At 44.3% G+C, this 20,930-nt stretch overlaps 3 protein-coding genes across 3 annotated transcripts; 2 read left to right on the plus strand and 1 right to left on the minus strand.

The window, feature by feature from the left end:
* Positions 1-231: 231 nt before the first annotated feature.
* Positions 232-8,597, plus strand: LOC125539568 (villin-4-like). Its single transcript, XM_048703058.1, has 23 exons — positions 232-469; positions 768-872; positions 1,578-1,677; positions 2,006-2,074; positions 2,177-2,419; positions 2,493-2,670; positions 2,747-2,879; positions 3,024-3,186; positions 3,734-3,884; positions 3,976-4,076; positions 4,364-4,519; positions 4,764-4,832; positions 4,899-4,967; positions 5,051-5,188; positions 5,268-5,396; positions 5,822-5,969; positions 6,080-6,093; positions 6,182-6,322; positions 6,410-6,535; positions 6,726-6,791; positions 7,496-7,799; positions 7,897-8,048; positions 8,137-8,597. The coding sequence occupies exons 2-23, from the start codon at positions 817-819 to the stop codon at positions 8,248-8,250; spliced, it is 2,820 nt and encodes a 939-aa protein (XP_048559015.1). The 5' UTR covers positions 232-469; positions 768-816; the 3' UTR covers positions 8,251-8,597.
* Positions 8,598-11,892: 3,295 nt separating this feature from the next.
* LOC125533955 lies at positions 11,893-13,458 on the plus strand. The gene is made up of 3 exons (XM_048697273.1): positions 11,893-12,090; positions 12,154-12,651; positions 12,729-13,458. Exons 1-3 carry the CDS (start codon positions 12,012-12,014, stop codon positions 13,271-13,273), a joined length of 1,122 nt encoding a protein of 373 aa, XP_048553230.1. The 5' UTR covers positions 11,893-12,011; the 3' UTR covers positions 13,274-13,458.
* A 6,138-nt stretch (positions 13,459-19,596) lies between these two features.
* LOC125533956 (WD repeat-containing protein 87-like) lies at positions 19,597-20,682 on the minus strand. The gene is made up of 2 exons (XM_048697274.1): positions 20,551-20,682; positions 19,597-20,288 (listed from the first exon to the last, which is right to left on the minus strand). The coding sequence occupies exons 1-2, from the start codon at positions 20,620-20,622 to the stop codon at positions 19,695-19,697; spliced, it is 666 nt and encodes a 221-aa protein (XP_048553231.1). The 5' UTR covers positions 20,623-20,682; the 3' UTR covers positions 19,597-19,694.
* Positions 20,683-20,930: the final 248 nt, after the last annotated feature.

Consider the following 20,930-nt stretch of genomic DNA (forward strand, 5'->3'; position numbering starts at 1 on the left):
CCTTGTGGCTCAGGGGCATTACCCTCACGTCTCTAGCATACGTGTTGTGTGATGTAACCTAAATATGTACTGTACTCGCTATTCCGTTCTTCTATAAATGAAAGGATCCGCAAACTTTGTGTATTTATAAAAAAAGTATATTTTAAAAGGGAGGGAGCCTTTTTGAAAAAGGACAAGTGGAGTGACACAGATAGGCTATAGCCGCCAGCTCAAATCTGATGGTCGTGGACCGCAAATCGCCGAGATGAGGACGAGACGAGCAAAAGGGGTTCCGCTGGAGGCCAACGAACGAACGGACTGGAAAAAAAGCTGAGCTTCCACAGTTTACCTCTTCCCTCTCCGGACCCGATCTCGGCGGATGGCCATTTACTTCGGCCCCTCTCCTTCTCCCCACGGATGCTGCTTCCCTCTCTCTCCACCCCCCAAAATTCCCCAACCCCGTCGACAAGGCCAGCACGGGCGGCCTCAGGTGAGCGACTCTCTGAATCCATCCGTATTCTCTGTTTCTTCCCTCCTCTCCGAATCAATGCGGGCTTTCTTGCGGATTTCGGGACCGAAACATGGCCCGATTGCACGCACGGTTTCTTTTCGCCGATCGTCGTGGCGATTTGGGGGATTATGGGCACAACCTTTTTTATATCGGGGTGTTGGGATTGGGTGGATTGCTGAATTCGGGGGCGCTTGCAGTGTCGCGGATTTTGGCGGCGAATTATTGGTTCTGTTAATAATATATAATGGGTGATCATTTTTCTGTTACCTCTTTGCAGCGTAACGCCAGCGCCCCTCTGATTCGAGGGTTCTTCGGCAACATCCATCATGTCTATTTCTATGAAGAATTTGGATCCGGCTTTCCGCGGGGCTGGACAGAAGGAGTATCCTTTTCATGGCTTTTAATCATCAGTTTTGCTAAAGCACTTTAATCATCGCTATTTCTAGCTTTTTTTTCTTGAGATTATAGGCCGGGCCTGGTCAGGACGATTTTCCTCGGCAGAAGAAGCAGAAATCATCTAGGTCTATTATATCGATGGGATAGAACTGTTTCTAACAGTAAACTTTGTTGAATTTCTATTCTGAATAGTATTAAGGATGTAGACAACAAGTAATGCTTATTTAAATTTCTTCATTCAATTGCCACAAGTCATACCCCCTCCCCATTCCAAGTCATACTAGTAGTTCTTTCATGGTTAAAATGCTGCGCTAACACAGTTCAGTTATTAGCAAGCATGAACTAGAAGACCTATCATGTCGTCAATGCTCATTGTTTAGTGGTAGAAGTAAGGGCCTTTTGTAATTTGTATAATGGTCACAGTGTTGCGTTCTTCTTTCTACAAAGACGCTCAAGCTTTTCTGCATTATGGACAAGAAGTAGAAAAATGGCTAGATACACTATATTGGAACGGTGAGTAAACAAAACAGTAAGGATGATGAGTCTAAAGCAAAGATCAGGCAAACAATAGTAAATGCTGATAAAGAATGCATTTTTTTTCCTTTCGAAGTTCCTTTTCTTCATTGATCCCCATAAGTACTGTTCATAGGAGTGTCATATACGCCCATAGTGCTCCTTAATTACAATACAGCGGTTTGGAGATATGGCGTATTGAAAATTTCAAGCCAGTTCCTGTACCGACATCTTCACATGGAAAATTTTACATGGGTGATTCATATATCATCTTAAAGGTATGGGCATATTTATGCCTTGTTATGCAGGCATTTTTTGTTTGGAACATTGTTGGTGCATAATTGTAGAAGTAGAAGAATTTTTTATTTTGAAAATAAAAAAAACTTAGGTCAAAATATAATATTAGCTTTCTCATCACTATATCAGTACAATGTTTAATCATTTTGGTGCATCGCATTATTCATATCCATAACAAGCTAGGTTGTTTATGCCAATACACTTATTTTATCTTGATGTTCGGATTGTGTATGGCTCGAGTTCAGCTCCTTATGTTATTGCTTACGGCACCAAAAGATCCCGCCCTCATGTTCTTTTGTCTCCCTACAGACAACAGCCTTGAAAAATGGTTCCTTCCGCCATGATATCCATTATTGGCTTGGTAAAGATACTAGTCAGGTATATTCTCAAATCATTTGGCAATGCACCACTTGATTTAGCTATTCCGACCTGTTTCCCAGGCTTTGCGACAACTAACATGCTGAATATTTGTCCTTGAAGGATGAAGCAGGAACTGCTGCAATTTTAACTGTGGAGCTTGACGCTGCACTTGGAGGGCGTGCTGTCCAGTACCGGGAATCGCAAGGCAATGAAACTGAAAAGTTGCTCTCATATTTTAGACCATGTATCATGCCACAGCCAGGAGGGGTAGCTTCTGGGTTCAATCATGTAGAAGTCAATGAGCAGGAGCACGTTACCAGGTTATATGTGTGCAGAGGAAAGCATGTTGTTCATGTTAAGGAGGTAAGCTTTCTAATGTCCTGTTCAATTTAAGTTTAGTTCATTTCTTGATTGTGCTGGCTACTTCACGAACCAGGTTCCTTTTGCTCGATCTTCCCTCAACCACGACGACATATTTATTTTGGATACCAAGTCCAAAATATTCCAGTTCAATGGCTCCAACTCATGTATTCAAGAGAGAGGAAAAGCTCTCGAAGTTGTGCAGTATATCAAAGATACTTTCCATGAGGGGAAGTGTGAAGTCGCAGCTGTTGGTAAGCAACTCTCATAATGTGCCTCGAGTATTTCAAATCACGTTTACAAGATCTGACAAGTGAGAGTCCTCTGTAGAGGATGGAAAGTTGATGGCTGATGCCGAAGCTGGTGAATTTTGGGCTTTGTTTGGTGGCTTTGCTCCTCTTCCGAGGAAGACAGCTTCAGAGGAGACTGGGGAAGAAACAGAAGCTGCAGTCAAATTGCTATGGTAATTGATTACCACTAAATACCCATAGCACAACATCATCAGTAGCCAATAGAGTAATTTGATATCCACATGATTTCATCCATGACTGTGAGATATATTAACTCTTGAATATCCAATTGAGTAGCTATTTTTGTGACTTCTCAGTTTTAATCAAGGACAGCTGGAGCCTATTGGTTTTGAATCGTTGACGCATGATTTGCTTGAGACAAACAAATGCTACTTGTTAGATTGTGGTGCTCAAATGTATGTTTGGATGGGCAGAACTACTTCTTTGCAACAGAGGAAAGGTGCAAGTGAAGCTGCCGAGGTAATTTGTATGCCTAGATTGATTCTACTACATATTAATTACATCTATGCAAAGGTATTATAAAGCCTGAAGGCTCTGATGACCAGAGTGTAAAATTTTCACTAAGTGGGAATATGACAGTGACCCGGTTGTAGGGGGAGGCTGCTTAACCTCCTCACCAACCTCAGTTGAGTTCTGGGAACTGTTTGGGTGCATGTCGCCTTGAGAGCGCTTGTCATTTTTTTTAATATGAATGTTCTCACTTGCTAGCTGATACTATAATATGTCCTGTTGATTCTCAACAGTCAACTATAGTTTTGTAGAGAAGTATGATAATGTTCTGGAGCAACTTGGATGCATTAATACATGTTCTTTTTGACGGTTTACTTATTTCCGTCTCAGAACGACAACAATACATTATATATTCAACTGACTTAAGAAAAAGTACCACCTTGGAGAAATATCATATAGCATTCTCTGGAAATATCTTTCTAATCCTACAATCAAAGTATGCTCATGTTTTATATTTGATGTAGCTGCGTGCTCAGTATGCTTTACTTTTGTACAGAAATTGCTCACTGGTGATAGCCGAACAAAATCGCATGTTATGAAAATGATTGAGGGATACGAAACAGTAACGTTCAAGTCAAAATTTAATGAGTGGCCACCAACTCCTGATTTGAAATTGTCGTCTGAGGACGGAAGAGGCAAAGTTGCAGGTTACTGTCTATAAATTATCAGTTTTGGTATTACGGATTGCCAAAAGATTCATTAAATCACACATATTTATCTAGTATTTTCTTTATACAGCTCTCCTCAAAAGTCAAGGATTAGATGTCAAGGGCTTGATGAAAAGTGCACCTGTAACAGAAGAACCTGAGTCTTATATTGATTGCACTGGTCATTTACAGGTATTCTTTTTGATGACTTCCTATAAATTTGTATTGTATGAGTAGTGATCAGTGGTTATCTGTCTTGTGCATACATGTTTTAAGGTGCTAGTCTGCTAGGTCTCTTTGAATAGTCCACATACAAATTAGTCATCTTGTAAATCCCTAAACCCAGCCATGCCATTGATCTGCACTCGTTTACCTTTCGTGCTCACCCTCCAACAAAATTTTCTTTGCATAACAGCATTCACCCATTTTATCTTGGTCCATGTTTGATGGTGGTTTTGTATTCTACATCTTGACATCAGGTCTGGCGTGTAAATGGAAATGCCAAGACTCTTCTGGCATCATCCGAACAATCAAAATTTTACACTGGAGATTGCTACATTTTTCAATACACATATACTGGAGAGGACAAAGAGGAATGTCTTATTGGAACATGGTTTGGGAATAAGAGTGTTGAGGTACTACCCATACACAAAACCAAGTTGAGATATGAGTTTGGAATTGATATGACACATGGGTGGTAATCAGTAATTGGTATCTGTTCTGAATTTGTTAGCCAAAATAACTGAAGATTAGCAGTCTTAAGCTGCTAGTCGTTTCCTGTTCTCTGTTGATAAGACAACAGATTTTTGGACGAATAGTTGTGTATTTGCCTATTTTAAATGCGGATTTGTGCATTCAAATGATCTTAATTGCTTTCAGGAGGAGAGGGTTGCAGCAATTTCACTGGCTAGCAAGATGGTTCAGGCTGCAAAATTCCAGGCTACCATGGTAGTAACCCATTAGTTTTTCATATGTGAATCTTGTTTCCACTCTCTAATTTATTCTTCTGTGCAGGCTCGCCTTTATGAAGGGAAAGAACCAATTCAGTTCTTTGTCATATTTCAGAGTCTCCAAGTGTTTAAGGTTTGCTTCTGACAGACTGAAGTTGTTAGATAGATAATTCGAGTTGAATGTAACATCTATTATCTCACTAATTTCCGATGTAGGGTGGTCTTAGCTCTGGATACAAGAAATTCATTGCTGAAAATGGTCTGGATGATGATAGTTACTCTGAAGCTGGACTCGCGCTATTCCGGATTCAAGGCTCAGGACCAGAAAACATGCAAGCAATTCAAGCAGATGCAGTAAGTTCATAATCTTTTTTTTTGTGATTAAGATCATATCTTCATATCATTTGCTTTATCTCTACCATCCTTTCACTAGGTGTCTTCATCCTTAAATTCGTCATATTGTTACATTCTACATGATGGAAACAGTGTGTTCACATGGATTGGGAACCTGACTACCTCACTGGATCAGGAGTTAATTGAGAGACAGCTAGATGCAATTAAGGTGTGAACAATCTTTCCTAGGCATTTTTTTTTGTATTTATGCAACTTTCCTCTGTATCAGTTGCAAATTCAGTATCTGAGCTCATTAGTCTTGAAGGAACAATAGATGACATAAAATGAGCTCTTGTTTACATTATTAGTATATGTTCTCCAATTGCCATGAAAAAGGAAAAAAAGAAGTGCCCACAAGAGTAAATGGCGTCTACTCATTTTAATCATGATATATATAATTCTAATAATTATCTGTGGTTATCTGATGTTTTGAATCGTATTGTTTGGTTATCACCATTGTCACCGCCCTCCTTGCTATCTTGGTTGGTTTGATTTGAATTGTGTTATTTGATTATGCTCTGAAATAGCTTTGACTTCGGTTTGGCTATCCATTTGTTTATCTTTTAATTTGTGGTTCCCCTTTTGGTTATACAGTCAGATCTGCCATCCAGATCACAGAAGGAGGGCAGAGAAACTGATAAATTCTGGGAATTACTGGGTGGTAAAGTGAAGTATTCAAACAAGAAAATAGAAACAGAGCAGGAAAGTGACCCTCGTCTTTTTTCATGCATCTTACCCAAAGGTATTCACAAAGTCATTGTATGATGTCCTACTCAGTGGAGTTTGCATTCCAACATGTACTGACACTTCTGTTCTTCCGGTGCCAACAATATTGCTGTTGGGGGGTTCAAGATGGCAACTTGAGGGTAAGCAAAACAACAACGTGAAGGTTTTCTACCTGAGAATGCCCGTTGCATGTCTAATGCCAATTTCTTTCAAATTCTACTTGAACAGGTCAAAGAAGTATATCACTTTACTCAGGATGATCTGATAGCAGAGGATGTTTTTGTTCTAGATTGTCACTCGTACATATTTGTTTGGTTTGGTCAGGAGGTTGATGCTAAAGTGAAAACACAAGCTATGGATATTGGAGAGGTAATAACAAAATCTTGCGTAGTCTAATTAGAACTTACATTTCCTATTTGCTCTCTTACTATCTTTTTTTCATTGCAACTGTGCCAGAAATTTCTCGTGCGCGATTTCCTTAGGGAAAATCTCTCCCGGGAAACAACGATTTTCACTGTCTCGGAAGGAAGTGAGCCTCAATTTTTTACTAGGTTCTTCACCTGGGACTCTGCAAAATCTTTGGTACGTTTTTCTTCTTTTTTGCTTTTTTGGTGAGGCATTGCTTGTTAGTTGGTATATAAATTGCATGCGCTTGTTGTGAAATTAATTGCAGTTTCTGTTTATTTATGATTGCACAAGCACCTAATTATCCCTTAATCCTTATTTAGTTCTAGAATAAAATGCATCTCACTAACTCTTATTTTTGTTGCAGATGCATGGCAGTTCATACCAAAGGAAGCTTGCCATTTTAAAGGGTGGAGCAACTAAATTGCTTGATGTAAGTCTTAATCTAATCATCTTGCAGTCCTCGGTGGAAATCTTAGGTTCCATGGCTTGTAAACGATACTTCCATTCTGTCATTTCTTTGCTTTGTTAGTGGCTGGCTGAGTCTTCCCATGTTTTGTGATATACTCTTGCGTTTGCGGATATTGGTGCTGAAGTGTGCATATATGCATGTGACTACTGACTAATGATCATTACCTCTCGTACAGTCGACAGTCCTATGAATGAGCCCATTGTTCAGCATTTGTAGAGCCATTTTGTCATCTACATGAATGAGCCTAAACACAATGCTGCACATTAGTTTGAAATAAGGAGATAATTGAGTATCACTTAGTTGGATGTCTGTCCTCGCTCAGCCCACCCAGGGTCGATGCCTGGCCTCCCTGTGGTCCTCGGCTGTTTGTTCTAAATAAAAGTACCACAGGTGGCTAGTGCCTGGTGACGAGTTTATTATTTTACTTTATTTTGAAATAAGGAGTACGAACTGGGTAACAGTAGTCCTGTAGTGGAATAACTGTTTTTTTCTTGTTCGATTACATAATTTGGAACTGATCAATACAGTTTTACTTTTCGTCATGTATGGTGGCACTAATATCTTTTAACTACAATCTTAAGTAGTATGCATCTTGGTATTATTTTGTTTTACTGATAAATTGCTTTAATGACCCTCTGCAAAACATCTCTACTCTGTGTTGTCAGAAACCAAAACGCCGAACACCAGCAGTTTCAGGAAGAGGTGCAGCACAAGATAAAGCTCAGCGCTCAAGAAGCATGTCCACCAGCCCGGAGTGCCACCGCGTTCGAGGCAGATCTCCGGCCTTTGCAGCATTAACTTCTGCCTTTGAGAAACCTAGTACCAGGAATCTTTCCACCCCTCCCCCTGCTGTTAAAAAGCTTTTCCCTAAATCAACCGGACCTGATACGTCGAAAGAGGCAGCTATCAGTGAGCTCACCAGTTCTTTGGAGGGTCCCTTGAAAAGAACAATACCGAAGTCAGTAAAAGGTATTGTGCAATACAACTGCTTAGACTTTGTGATGCCAATTGTGATAGCACTTCTGTTGCCTTACATATCTCCTTTCTGGACCTTTGCAAAATTAAGCGAGCCAAGAGGCAGGGAAGGCAATACAGGAGGAAGATGGCGCAGGCGACGACGAGCCAGAGGATGACGAGGGGCGTACAGTCTTCCCGTACGAACGCCTGGTAACCACATCCGAGGATCCTGCGCCCGACATCGACATCACCCAGCGAGAGGTGACTGATGAACTGTTCCTCTTCCACTCCCTACCCCCTCGTGTACTGCTACCTGACATGTGCTGCTGCTTCTGTAAACCGAATGCAGATCTACTTATCGACGGCCGAGTTCCGCGAGAAGTTGGGCATGAAAAGGACAGCGTTCTACAAGCTCCCCAAGTGGAAGCAGAACAAGCTGAAATCTGCAGTGCAGCTCTTTTAGCCCCGTCGAATGCCGACCAATTTTGCGGGGTTCTTCTCTTTTAGCCCCTAGGCTCTGCTTCTTCTTCCAGTAAATATAGGTCTTTGAGGGGTGTTTTTCTCTACTGAATCAGAGCTCAGGCAGGTTCTTTCTGTTGTGGGGCTCAGCGTTTTTGTATTCTTTTAATTTTTTTATAAGGTTGGTCGTTTGTGTGCCTGCCGGGCAGCAGAGATAAACAGGGTTGAAAATGAGTTGTAGCCTGGTGCCTAAACATATATGTACAGCAGACTGTCGAACCTGCTCAGTCGCCAAATTCGTTTTGTTTATTGCATCAATAAAGCCTTATTGCGTGGGTAGCTGACATTAAATCCATCTATGGTTAACTCCTGCTCCATCTGTGGTTTTTGGGCCGTTGGATTGGAAAACGATGGACAAGACGCACACTTTGTAGAAGTAACTATGTATCATCAAAGCCAATCTGTGCTCCGAAACGATGGACAAGACGCACACTTTGTAGAAGTAACTATGTATTCATCAAAGCCAATCTGTGCTCCGATTTCCGCTTTCATTGCTGTTCCTTTGTTTCAAGTTGCTCATGCACAACATTTCAATTTAACTGTGGCTTTCAAATATATATATTTTATAAGGTTAACAAAGATTACTTGAGTCTTAATTTAGGATTCGGTTATTCATTGTATGTCCCCTCTTATTGATGCTTAACTGGAATTTAGCCGAGGTTAAAAAAAGGATTAAGCGAGGGATTCAACTATTCATTGTGCTTTCTCCTCGTCGTCGTCATTTCAATGATGTTTCCCACAACTAGTGAGATTTCAAATAAGTTTCAAAGTCTAAAATGAGGCTTGACAGAAACTCGGTAAAACTCAAACCACAATTTTACCACAGTGAAACCCATATGAAGCCGAGAAATCATCAAGCAATCCTGAAACTTAATGAAACACAAATTGAAACTCCACGAAGAAATGTGTGGTTTTAGAAAATTTCATATTTGTCAATCAAGTTGCAAAAAAGTGAATATTTCAAACTTTGAAAACATATTCGACATTGGTGTTGTTTCAAAGATGATCAAAATGGATTTGAAATTGGACATTCGGTTCAAATTTTATGACTTTTTTGTTTGGACATACAAAATAATACGTTTATTGATGGGATAGTGAGATGCGTTCCACAGGTTGCTTTTGATGAAATAAAAGGTCTATTTTGAAGATGTGTGCTGCCGATATTGTAGCCTCATAATGGCCCTCTATTTTCTGTCCAATTGCTCAAATACCATGGGTGAGGAGTCTTCCATGGGCGGGCTCGATACGCCATGTCCATAAGCCACACCTCTTGCTTTAGGTGCACAGTGTCATCTCTACATTTTGTGGTGACTATATAAATGGACAGAGTTGTGACACTTGAAATTTATGTAGTGGCACGAGGAGTGTGGAGTTATGGGCGAGGCCCCGCAGGCATACAATCCGTTGCCAAACTCCACTTGAGGCAACTTGGTTTTCCAACGTTTTTGCCAACAAGTCGATTTGAGTGAGCTGGATTGGGTTTAGCTCAACCCATAATTTTAAAAAGCGAGCGAGATGGATTCGACTCGATCTACGCAATGTAAAATTTGAGTTCAGCGTGTTTTGTAATGTAAAATTTCTAGGGTCCGCTTATTGTTGCATTGCACAAGAGCTACGGTCTTACAAATGAGAGGCCTATGCAAGTAGGCCCTTTGATACCTTTTAGTCTGTGCATAATTTACCTCAAAAAAATCCGCAATGGTCTGCATGGTTAGATCTTTTGCCTATTCTTTCCAAGAATGCCCCTTCCCTTCCATCGCATTGATTACGCCAGCTCGCTCGCCTCCTTTCTTCCTCGTACGCTACGCCAATCAGCACGCACACCTCCTCCTCCTCCTCCTCCTGTATCTTTGCCTTCTACTACATCGATCTCTTCTCCTTCCAAGCTCATCTTCATGGAAGATAACCTCTTGTGGGAAGACCGCCAGCCCGTCGAAGAATTCGAGATAGCGCTAGCTCATCCCGTGCATGTGTGCGAGGGCAATTTTGTCCACAAAGCATGCAGTGGAGCTTGTCTTGGTATGCGTGTCTCCTATGCGTGAACAAAAAAAAAGGATTGGAGAGAGTACTTATTGCCTTAGGCCTCTTATTTGTACGACTAGCTTAGCCTGCATGAAAGATATTCAAACTGGCATGACGGTGTCAAGCAATGTAAGAGGGTAAAAGTGTAAATCTTGATCAAACTAACAAAACAAACTTTACGCGGTTCATACGAGTTGAGATGGCAAGTGCTATTACAAGGCAAGTACAATGTATTAAGCTACATCAACTACTTCTAGAACCAAGCAATGTGAAAGACATGTTTGTTCATGAAAGAATAAACAAACTACGCCAACGATCGAGAACAACCGCTTAGGAATGTGCCCTAGCTTAGAGGCAATCATGTGATGATCAAGTTCAATGTGCCTTAGCGTAGAGGCAACCATGTTATGGTCAAGTTCCTTGTATTCATGAGATATTAAACACTAGCCCTTGAATACCATCTTAGACATGGAATACGTGATTAGTTCGCGAAACTATATATTGTACCATGACATTATTCTAATGTCCCTGGTTGTGGAGGATGGGGGGGGGGGGGGGGGGGCACATATCCAAAGTGTAGCATGTCTATCAGCTGATGATCATGTTTGAAGGGTCATGGATATAGAGATATCGATCCGATAGATGTGACTGAGTTGGACTATTGTGTTTTCGGATGCAACGAGTAGTGACAGTATAGAAGTATGGATATAGGAAACCGAGATTTGTATAGAAGATCAAGCCAAGCCCAAGAGTTGGAGCTGGGGCGCGGAATGGAGGTCGGCTGCTAGGAAAGTAGGTCGGTCCATCTATGATGGGCCTCTCCATATAACCCCTCAGTTGGTATCCCAAAGGGGAGACTCTTTCGAAAAGCCCTAGATCCAGGTCTTCCCTACCTACCACCACCTTCGACCTCTCCGCTGCGAGGTTTATAAACACTATAGGATTACAATTACCAAAGCATGAGTTTCAAACGGAGGTAAGTGATATTCAGACGTACCTTACACTACAAGGCCACAAGCAAAAACAAACAAACAGAAACCAAACTAATACGGAAGAACACAAGCCGTGGGCCGGTTTTGACCTCCAAATATGCTTAAGTTTAATATAGTACGTACAGTACATAGGAGATGAGGAGACTTTCCGGTGAAGCGAGTTGGTAAAAAAATTGATCCTATTTGGAAATGATCTTGGACAAGGCAAAAAACAAGAGGGAAAATGGTCGGTGGGAACGGCAGCCGAGGGAATCGACACATCGGACGAACAAATACCTTCATCGTGGCTGCATTGTGCGACGCTAACCGGGGCAACCGGCGGGAGCCACGGCGCCGACGCCCTGGCTGGCCCAGATTGCGCGTCGGTGGCCACTAGCCACGGCGCAGGCCGAGGCCGTCGCTACGGCGCCCGAGGCACGAGACGGAGCGCACACAGAAACTGGAGGCGGAACCTTCGCACGCATCGGACGAAACGGAGCGCCACGTGAACCACCCGCAGGGCCGGCCAACTGCAGAACCGAGAGATGCCCGTTGTCCCTTCCGGCTCGTGCCCTCCCGCGGCGCCGCCCCCGGCCGGTGGCCTTGCACAACGGCTACGCCTCCTCGGTCAGCGGCGCGCGGGACTGCTTATAAAGCCACAGCGGCAGCTCCGCTTTCCTCCATTTCCTCCTCCACCCCAGTAGTAGAGATCATGGCGAGGAGCGCGCGCTCGATGGCGTTCTTTGTGCTCGTCGCCGTGGCCGTCCGAGCCATCTCCGCCGTCACCGACGGTAAGAAGAACTCGGAAACTTCATCCCACGAATTTCAGTTTCTGACCATCTTGTCGCGTGCAGGGCTGTTGCCCAACGGGGACTTCGCGCAGGGGCCGGACAGGTCGGAGATGAACGGCACGGTGGTGACCGCGCGCCACGCCATACCGCGCTGGGAGATCTCCGGGTTCGTGGAGTACATCGCGCCCGGGCACAGGGAGGAGGACATGATCCTGCCGTTGCCGCCCGGCGCGTCGGCCGTGCGGCTGGGCAACGACGCCACCATCCGGCAGCAGCTCAACGTCAGCCGCCACATGTTCTATTCCGTCTCCTTCATGGCCGCGCGGTCGTGCGCCCAGGCCGAGAAGCTCAACGTGTCGGTCGACCCCGAGTTCGGCCTGCTCCCGATCCAGACCGTGTACACCAGCACCGGCTGGGACACCTACTCCTGGGCCTTCAAGGCCAGGCACGGCACCGGGTGGCTGACCATCCACAACACCGGCGTCGAGGAGGACCCGGCGTGCGGCCCCCTCCTCATCGCCGTCGCCATCAAGACCCTCTACGCCCCCCACCACACCAAGGGTTCGTCGTACCATATATAATTCCCAGCATGTCACCATGATCAGTTTGGAAGTCTAACTAGCTATCTCGATCGACAGGTAACATGCTGAGGAACGGGGACTTCGAGCAGGGGCCGTACATCTTCCCCGGCACCCCGTGGGGCGTGCTGGTGCCGCCGATCACGGAGGACGTGCACTCGCCGCTGTCGGGCTGGACGGTCATGTCGGACACCAAGGTGGTCAAGTACGTGGACGCGCCGCACCACGCCGTGCCGCGGGGCGCGCGCGCCGTGGAGCTGGTGGCCGGCCGGGAGAGCGCGCTGGTGCAGGAGGTGCGCACCGTGCCGGGGCGGACGTACAGGCTCTCCTTCGCCGTGGGGGACGCCGCCAACGGCTGCAGCGGGTCCCTGGTGGTGGAGGCGTACGCGGGGCGGGGGACCCTGAGGGTGCCCTACGAGTCCCTCGGCACGGGCGGCTCCACGCCCGCGGCGCTCGAGTTCACGGCCGTCGCCAACGAGACGCGCGTGGTGTTCCAGAGCTCCAGCCACCTCATGAAGTCCGACGCCACGCTGTGCGGGCCCGTCGTCGACGACGTCTCCCTCGTCCCGGTGCGCGTGCACGCTGCCCGCCGGCTGCGTTTGTAGCGGATATCTATCTTTTTTGCAGTAGTTTCGGAGTTCGTTGCGTTTGTACCGGCCGGCATTCGGTGCGCCCTGTGTCTGACCGCCGCGCTGGAGGCCTTACGTGTCTCGTTAGTCGCGTGTCTGGGTGACACAATATATAACAGTCTCCGTGAACGGAGACTTCAACGACGCAAAACTCCCCAGCGTGGGCTGCGTAAGTTGCTTGAAAATTTTGCACAGAGAAGAAGTGGGCAGGGCAGAGGCGCGCGTGGAGCTCCGTAGCCGAGGCGAGGACGCTGGAAGATGCATAGGAGCCTTTGGATTTAAATCGGACGGCTCAAATAATCGACCAACACCAAAAAAAAAACAATAGGCAACATGCACATGCATGCATGCCGCGCGCTCCGTGTAGTTAGCACGAACACATTCTAACAGCCGCCCAATGCGCGGCGCCCAAAAAACGGATTTACAGTGCGCAAGTAGATTTTTTTAGAGTGCTAGAAGATGTTTGCTTCAACAAACGCTGCAAAATATGCTGCGCGCGCGAGTCCAACGGTCCCAATCAAGCAGTCCCATCTGCAGCAGCCCAGAGTTTGCAGCGCGCGACCGGGCACATTAAATATGCTGCGCACGATGCCTTTTTGATGCGCGCGCTGCATTAGTTATAGCGCGCACGCTTTTTGTGCGGCCGCTGGAGACTCCAAAACCGGATCCGCGCGCGCTAAAAACAGTTTTTATACCACGCAGTGCTCATATAGCGCTTCTGTCGGAGATACTCTTACACATCAAACATGGGCACTCGTATGATTTAAATGTAATATGTTTGCATCAACATACGAAAGCCAGCGATAGTCCCTACACAGGTACTTGCTTGATCACACATGCGTACGGAGTAAATAGCATAAAACTACTAGTTTACAGGTTAGGGTTCCAAAAAACTACCACTTTTTAATTTTTCTCAGAAAGCTACCAAACGCGTGGTCCGCTGTTTCAAAAAACCCAAACCCGCGGTGACTAGCGATTTAACCGTTTTTCTGACGGATTGGGCCCACATGCCAGGCCACCTGGCCACGTGCGCTCACGGCGCGGCCGTTGACGGCCGTTAGCTGACGCGGTCCGGTCGGAACCAAAGTAGGCGGTCGGGCCAGACACTCTCTCGCTCCCCCTCCTCTCCACCTCCTCTCCCCCACAGTGACCTAGGTGGGCGATGGCGGCGGCGCAGCCAAATGTCGTCGTCGGCGAGCTATTGAGCCAAGGCGGCACCGGCCAGGAGGGCGGTGGACAGTAAGAGGTGGACAAATGGCTAGGCAGCTCGAGCTTCCCGGCGCAGCGGTCGCAGCAGCCATCACCGCCCGCGGCTCCTGTGGATCCGCTGAGCTCAGATCCGGAAGTCCGCGCGGCCAGGGCAGTGGCAAAGCGCATCCACGCTGATCCAGCAGGCGGCCACCATTGGGCGTCGTCCTTTGGTGGAGTGAGGTAAGCACTGTTTGTTCTTAGCATGCTACTGTATTTTTGGGTGCTTTACTTCAAATTAGAACTAGAGATAGTAATTGTTTGTTCTTGGCATGCTACTGTATTTTATTGGTTAAGTCAGTGTAGAAGAAAGTGCATTTGGTTAGTTCATTTGGTCAGTGCATTCACTGTAATTAGAAGAAAGTTCACTAATGTTCAGTGACTTAAAAAACGGTTGTTTGTCAATTTAATCCTACAGCTTAGATGAAGAGATTTGGGACTTGAGGCTACATTTCCAAGGAATAGATAATATGGAGAAAAAGTATTCAGTTTCCTCAGATATCAGTTATCTGACCATATTAGCATTGGTTGAGTTGGAGGGCTATGGCATGGATGCATTTCTTACATATGTAAAGGAAGAGGGAAAGGGGCTGGAGGGTGTGGAGGCCCTGGATAGTGAGGAGGCATTAGAGGAAATGCTTGACTTATTTGTTGATAATAAGGTACTGAACATCAGTGTCAGAAAAGCTACTGATCCAAGCCCAGCAGATGAGGAACAGATCCCCATTGATCATGATGGTGATCCTGTTGTTTACAGAGTTTCACAAGAAGGTGTTCTGTACCCTGCCTCTAATGCTAGTTTGCCAGCTTTAACCCCTGATGAGCCCTACATGAACACACAGCAAAGCATCAATTTTAACAAAGGGAAAACAGTTGTGGAAGAAGAAGATGTGGAAGAAGAAGATGTAGAAGAAGAAGCAGATGAAGAAGAAGAAGATGTACCAGAGGAAGAAGATGAAGTTGAAGATGACAAATCATCTTCAGATTTTGAGTTCTTTAGGGGTGATTACAGAGGGGAGAAAATTTCTTACAAAGCTTGGTGTAGGGGTGAAGATGAGGCTGGCACTGATACTGCAGAGCACTTTTGTGCAGCTAACTCAGAACCTTCTGAGTTTTGGGAGGAAGAACCAGTTGTTTCTGAAGATGAAGTAGTAGAGGATCCTGCTGTAACTACAAAAGCAGCCAAAAAGCTTAAGCCAGTTAGAAAACCTGGCCCAACTAGCAAGTCTCACAGTGATCCTGAGCACAGCAAGTTTGAAGATTATGTCCCTGAAGCTGATGAGTACTGTTTTCCAGGTGATTTTGGCATAAGTGATGAAGATGATGCACCAAGGCTGCCATCTGGAAGGAAGAGTAGGAAGAAGCAGAAGAAGGAGAGGATATGGTATGATCCATCAAGGCCTGATGCACATGAGCAGTTTGCAATGCATTTGTGCTTTGAAAATGTAGTTGAGTTCAGAGAAGCAATTAGAAATTTTCATGTGAGGACTCTTAGGAATTTTGAGTATCACAGAAATGAACTAACTAGGGTTATTGCTTAGTGCTCTGACAGAAAACATGGTTGTGAGTTTTACATAGTTGCCTCCAAGATAGCTCATGAGGCAACTTTCAGTATCAAGAAGATGAACCTGGATCACACTTGTGGAGCAAGTGGAGAGAACACAAAGGTGACAGTCAATTGGGTTGCTAAGGTTTGTGAGGATACAATCAGATCCAACCCTGGAGCTGGTGTTGAAACAATTATGTCATACACAAAGAAGAAGTTTGGTGTGCATGTGCCTAAAAGCTTGGCATATAGGGCAAGGAAGCAAGTAGTTGAGGTTGTGCAAGGAGATCACAAACTCCAGTATCACAGAATAAGGGACTACCTGCAGTGTATGCTAGATACTAACCCTGGCAGTAGGTGCATAGTAACAACACATGAGGACCCACTTAACCCAGCTCCTACCCCAAGGTTTCACTATATGTTTTACTGCTTGTTTGCATGCAAGGAGGGTTTTCTGAATGGATGCAGGCCATTTATAGGTAAGTATTCAGAAATTTATATGCTTTTTAAACATTGATGTACTTAGGCACTCATGTTATCATGTTAGCAGGTCTGGATGGTTGCTTCATCAAGCTAAGCACTGGTCAGCAGATATTGGCAGCTACAGGGAGGGATGGCAACAATAACATCTTCCCAATAGCTTTTGGTGTTGTTGATAAGGAAGAGACAGACAGTTGGACATGGTTTCTCACACAGTTGAGAACAGTCATTGGAACTGGCAATAAGTTTGGCAAATACACAATTATGTCTGACAGGCAGAAGGTATTGTTCTGAACCTAGTCTTTACATTTGCCTTTACATTTGCCATGAGTAAAATGTTATTTAGTAGATGAGTAACACTTAAGATTACCTTACATTGAACATGGATTGTTGAATGCAATATATGATGTATTCCCTAACTCTCCACAAAGGTTTTGTCTTAGACATATTTATGCCAATTTCCAATCTGCTGGTTTCAGAGGAGAGGAACTTAAGAAACATGTAGATCAGGCTGCCTATTCCTTTACCAAACATGGACATGATTTAGGCATGGAGAATTTGAAAAAAGAAAGTTTAGAAGCTTGGCAGTGGTTGTCACAGATACCAGAGCATACCTGGGCTAGGTATTAAATGGACACTGTGTGCAAAACAGACCTGGTAGTAAACAACCTTAGTGAGGTTTTCAATAAAATGATATTGGATGTTAGGAACAAGCCAATCAGGACTATGTTAGAGGGCATAAGAACAAAGCTAATGATTAAGTTTCAGAAGATCAGAGAGAAGATAGAGATATGCAGATGGGAAATCACACCTACTTATTCAGAGATTTTAGAAAAGGGGAAGAAGTGGGCTAAATATTGTGAAGCATACATGGCAGGGCCAGGGATATGGCAGGTCACAAGTAGCTCTGAAAACACATATTGTGTTAATTTGAACAATGAGACCTGTGACTGTAGGAGGTGGGACATGACAGCTATCCCCTGTAGTCATGCCATTGCTGCAATGCAGAAAGTGAAGATACACCCTGAAGACTATGTTTCTACTTTTTTCAAGAAACCCATGTATTGTGAAATATATAAGCACATAATATTCCCTGTGCCAGGTCCTGACCATTGGCCTCATACACCTGGTGATGATATTTCTCCCCCTGTGTTTAGAGAAAAGAAAGGTAAAAAACAAACTGCCAAGAGGAAAGGCCTGTTTGAGGTACCAACTAAAAAGGATACTTCTAGGATTGGTACAGTGACATGCAACAACTGCAAGAAGCAAGGGCATAGGATCAACAATTGTGGTGTCCCTTTGAAACCTAAGTTCCAGATGAGGCTGAACAAGCACCAGGTATGTCCATTCATTCCATTGTTATATTCATTGCATTGTTACATTCATTTCATTTGTAGGAAAATAGTTCTAACTAATATTGTTGTGTAGGAAAATAGAGCAAACTACTCTGAGGCTGGTTCTTCAATGGCTGCAACTACACAAAGGCCACCAAGGGTACCTGCTGCCTCTGCACTTGCACCAACTCCTCCTCCAACAACAACTGAGTCAACACAGACAGCTTCTAGGTCAAGGAAGAGGGAAGCACCAGCTACAACAGCAGCAGCACCACCTCTCAAGAAGAGCAGGACCAACACCTCTTCTGCAACAGTAGTACCACCTCCCAAGAAGAAGAACACAACTATTTCTGGCAATGGATCAAGGTCTTCTCCAGCAAAGACCACCAGGTCATCAAGGTCTTCTCCAGCAAAGAACACCAGGTCATCAAGGTCTTCTCCAGCAAAGAACACCAGGCCAGCTGCTGCCAATAGAGCTGGCACTGGATCAAAGAGGGTCAGGAAGCCATCTAATAGGCTGAAAGATTACTTTCATGCAAGTGGTAACTAGCTGAAGTTGTTGAACTCCAAGTGCTTGATACTGTTTGATTTGGTTTGTAATAACATTGCCTCACTAAGTACTTGATACTGCACTGTTTGATTTGGTTTGTAATATGGTACTGTATGTGGATTCTGCACTTGTTTGCAACTTCATTTCATCTGTAACTTTTATCTATATGTGGATTCAACACTTGATATACACCTTACAGATAGAAAGATAGTCTCATAGATAGAAAGATAGATCTCTAGAAACATAGATAGAAAGATAGTCTCATAGATAGAAAGATAGATCTCTAGAAACATACATAGATAGATCTCTAGATAGATAGATAGTCTCATAGATTACATAGATAGATAGTCTCATAGATTACATCAAAATCTCACAAAAACTACCAAAACTCTCTCTCAAATTGACTTAAAGATAGAAAGATAGATAGCTAGATCAGTCATAGCGCTCAAAGAAACGGACCCACTTGGCCCTAGTTGCTGGATGAGGAGCCATGACTGCCCTAATCCTTGCCCACCTAATTATCTCCATGAATGATCTTCCCCTGCCTCCAGTGAAAACCAGCTCTAGTTCTTCATCATTGCACTTATCCAGTACCTTGTTGGCGAGTCGGCGGTTGAAGTCCTCTTGCTGCTCATCCTGGGCCGCCTCTAGGGCCCTCTGCCTGCGCCTCCTCCTCCTCCTCCTCTGTGCAGCTGCTGCTGTCCTAACCTCCACAGCCTCCCCCTCTTCCTCTGTGACATCTCCCATGTCAGGATCCATCTGTAGGGTTTATTTTGGGTGGCGGCTGGTGGAGTGACTGCGAAAGGGTGGGGGTGGGGAGGGGTTTATATTGACAGATGGATGGGGTTGGGTTTAGTAGGCCTAGGGTTGCATTTGGTCAGAGAATAGTGGGCCACCAAGCCCAATTAACCACAGAAATAATATATGTAGGCTAACAAATAACATCTAAAGGATAGAAGATCGAGTTGAACACTTAATAGCATACAAGATCCATTTCCACAACTTAGTAGCATAAGAGATCCATTTTCCACTACATAATAGCATAGGAGATCCATTACAACACTTAATAGCATAGGTGATCCATTACAACTTAACAACATAGTAAATAAGGTTCTTACACTATGTTAAACTTCACATTCCCCCAAAATGTACACCCATAATCACTTGCAGTCATGCCAGGCCACATCCTTATATAAAGGCCTTTGGATGTACTTACTTCACCAACATATCAAAGCCACTTCAAGAATCAAGGATGACCTTGATTTGCTCTAACTTCTCCTTGCTGCCATACCCTTCTTTCAGCAGCTCAGCAACAACAAGCTCAAGCTTTGCCTTCTCCTTCTTAAGAACATCTCTGTCAACTTGAACATCCTTCATAGCCTTCCTGGTGTTCTTGATGATATCAGCTTGGCTCTGCAAAATGCACCTCTGCTCTTTTGCAAGTTTGAGCTTTTCCATCTGCACCTCCAACATAGCTTTCTCCTCTAGCTCCTTCTTCTTCTTCTTCTTCTTCTCAAGTTCTTCCTCCTCCACTTGTTTCTGGTGCACCTTCTTGTCCACCCTATCATCCTGCCAATCAAACATCTTGGATACATCATCAACAAGATTGGTGTACTCAATGCAAAGCTTGTCATTTTCAGCCCTAAGCTTGGCCAACTCCCTTTCATGTTCACTCTTAAGCCTGGCCAACTCCTTCTCAAACTTCTCCTTGTCCTGTACCCTTCCAAAGTTCTGCTCATGGAACATCTCCCATAGCTTGCACAAACATCTCTGAAGAACAGTTGGCCAAGGCCCATCAACCCACTCTACAACACCACAATTCACACCATTTTCCTGCATTTATAAATGTGATAAGTTATTACAAATGGACTAGGAGCTTATTTCAGTTCCATGATTAACTTGTATATACTTGATAATTTCTAACAATGAATAACATAAATGAGATATGATAAGTTATTATAATGCCATGATTAAGTTTCCAAAGTAACAAAAATACATAGCACAAAAATGTTTATTGGCATCATATCAAACAAAGTGCTGCATCATATCAATCATCAGTGACCATACATAGCAGAAAAGTTTATTGACATCTAACCTGGACTGGGCAGCCATAGAAATGCCTTCCTGTTAAAGGCCCTTCAAAAGCAACACGCTTAATAGGCCTCATTTGATGCAAAATGCACTTGGGATGAGCAAGCTCAAGTTGGCCACAGAAAAGGGGCTCCACAGTGGTGTCTGGTTCCTCCTGCAACCAAAATAACCAGCAAACACTAGTTTCAATCTGCACTCAACACCAGAATATACTTGCACGCTTCATTAAACATGAACACTAAAAAAATCCCCAACTCAGCATGAACCCTAACACTGTACTGAGATGAACCCTAGCTTACATCAATCCTACAATCAAACCCCAGCCTCACTATTGAACAAGAATCCTACAACACCAACACTACACTTAGCAAGATCCATGGCGGT

Source organism: Triticum urartu, chromosome 2, assembly GCF_003073215.2.
Source record: "Triticum urartu cultivar G1812 chromosome 2, Tu2.1, whole genome shotgun sequence".
Classification (NCBI taxonomy): domain Eukaryota; kingdom Viridiplantae; phylum Streptophyta; class Magnoliopsida; order Poales; family Poaceae; genus Triticum; species Triticum urartu.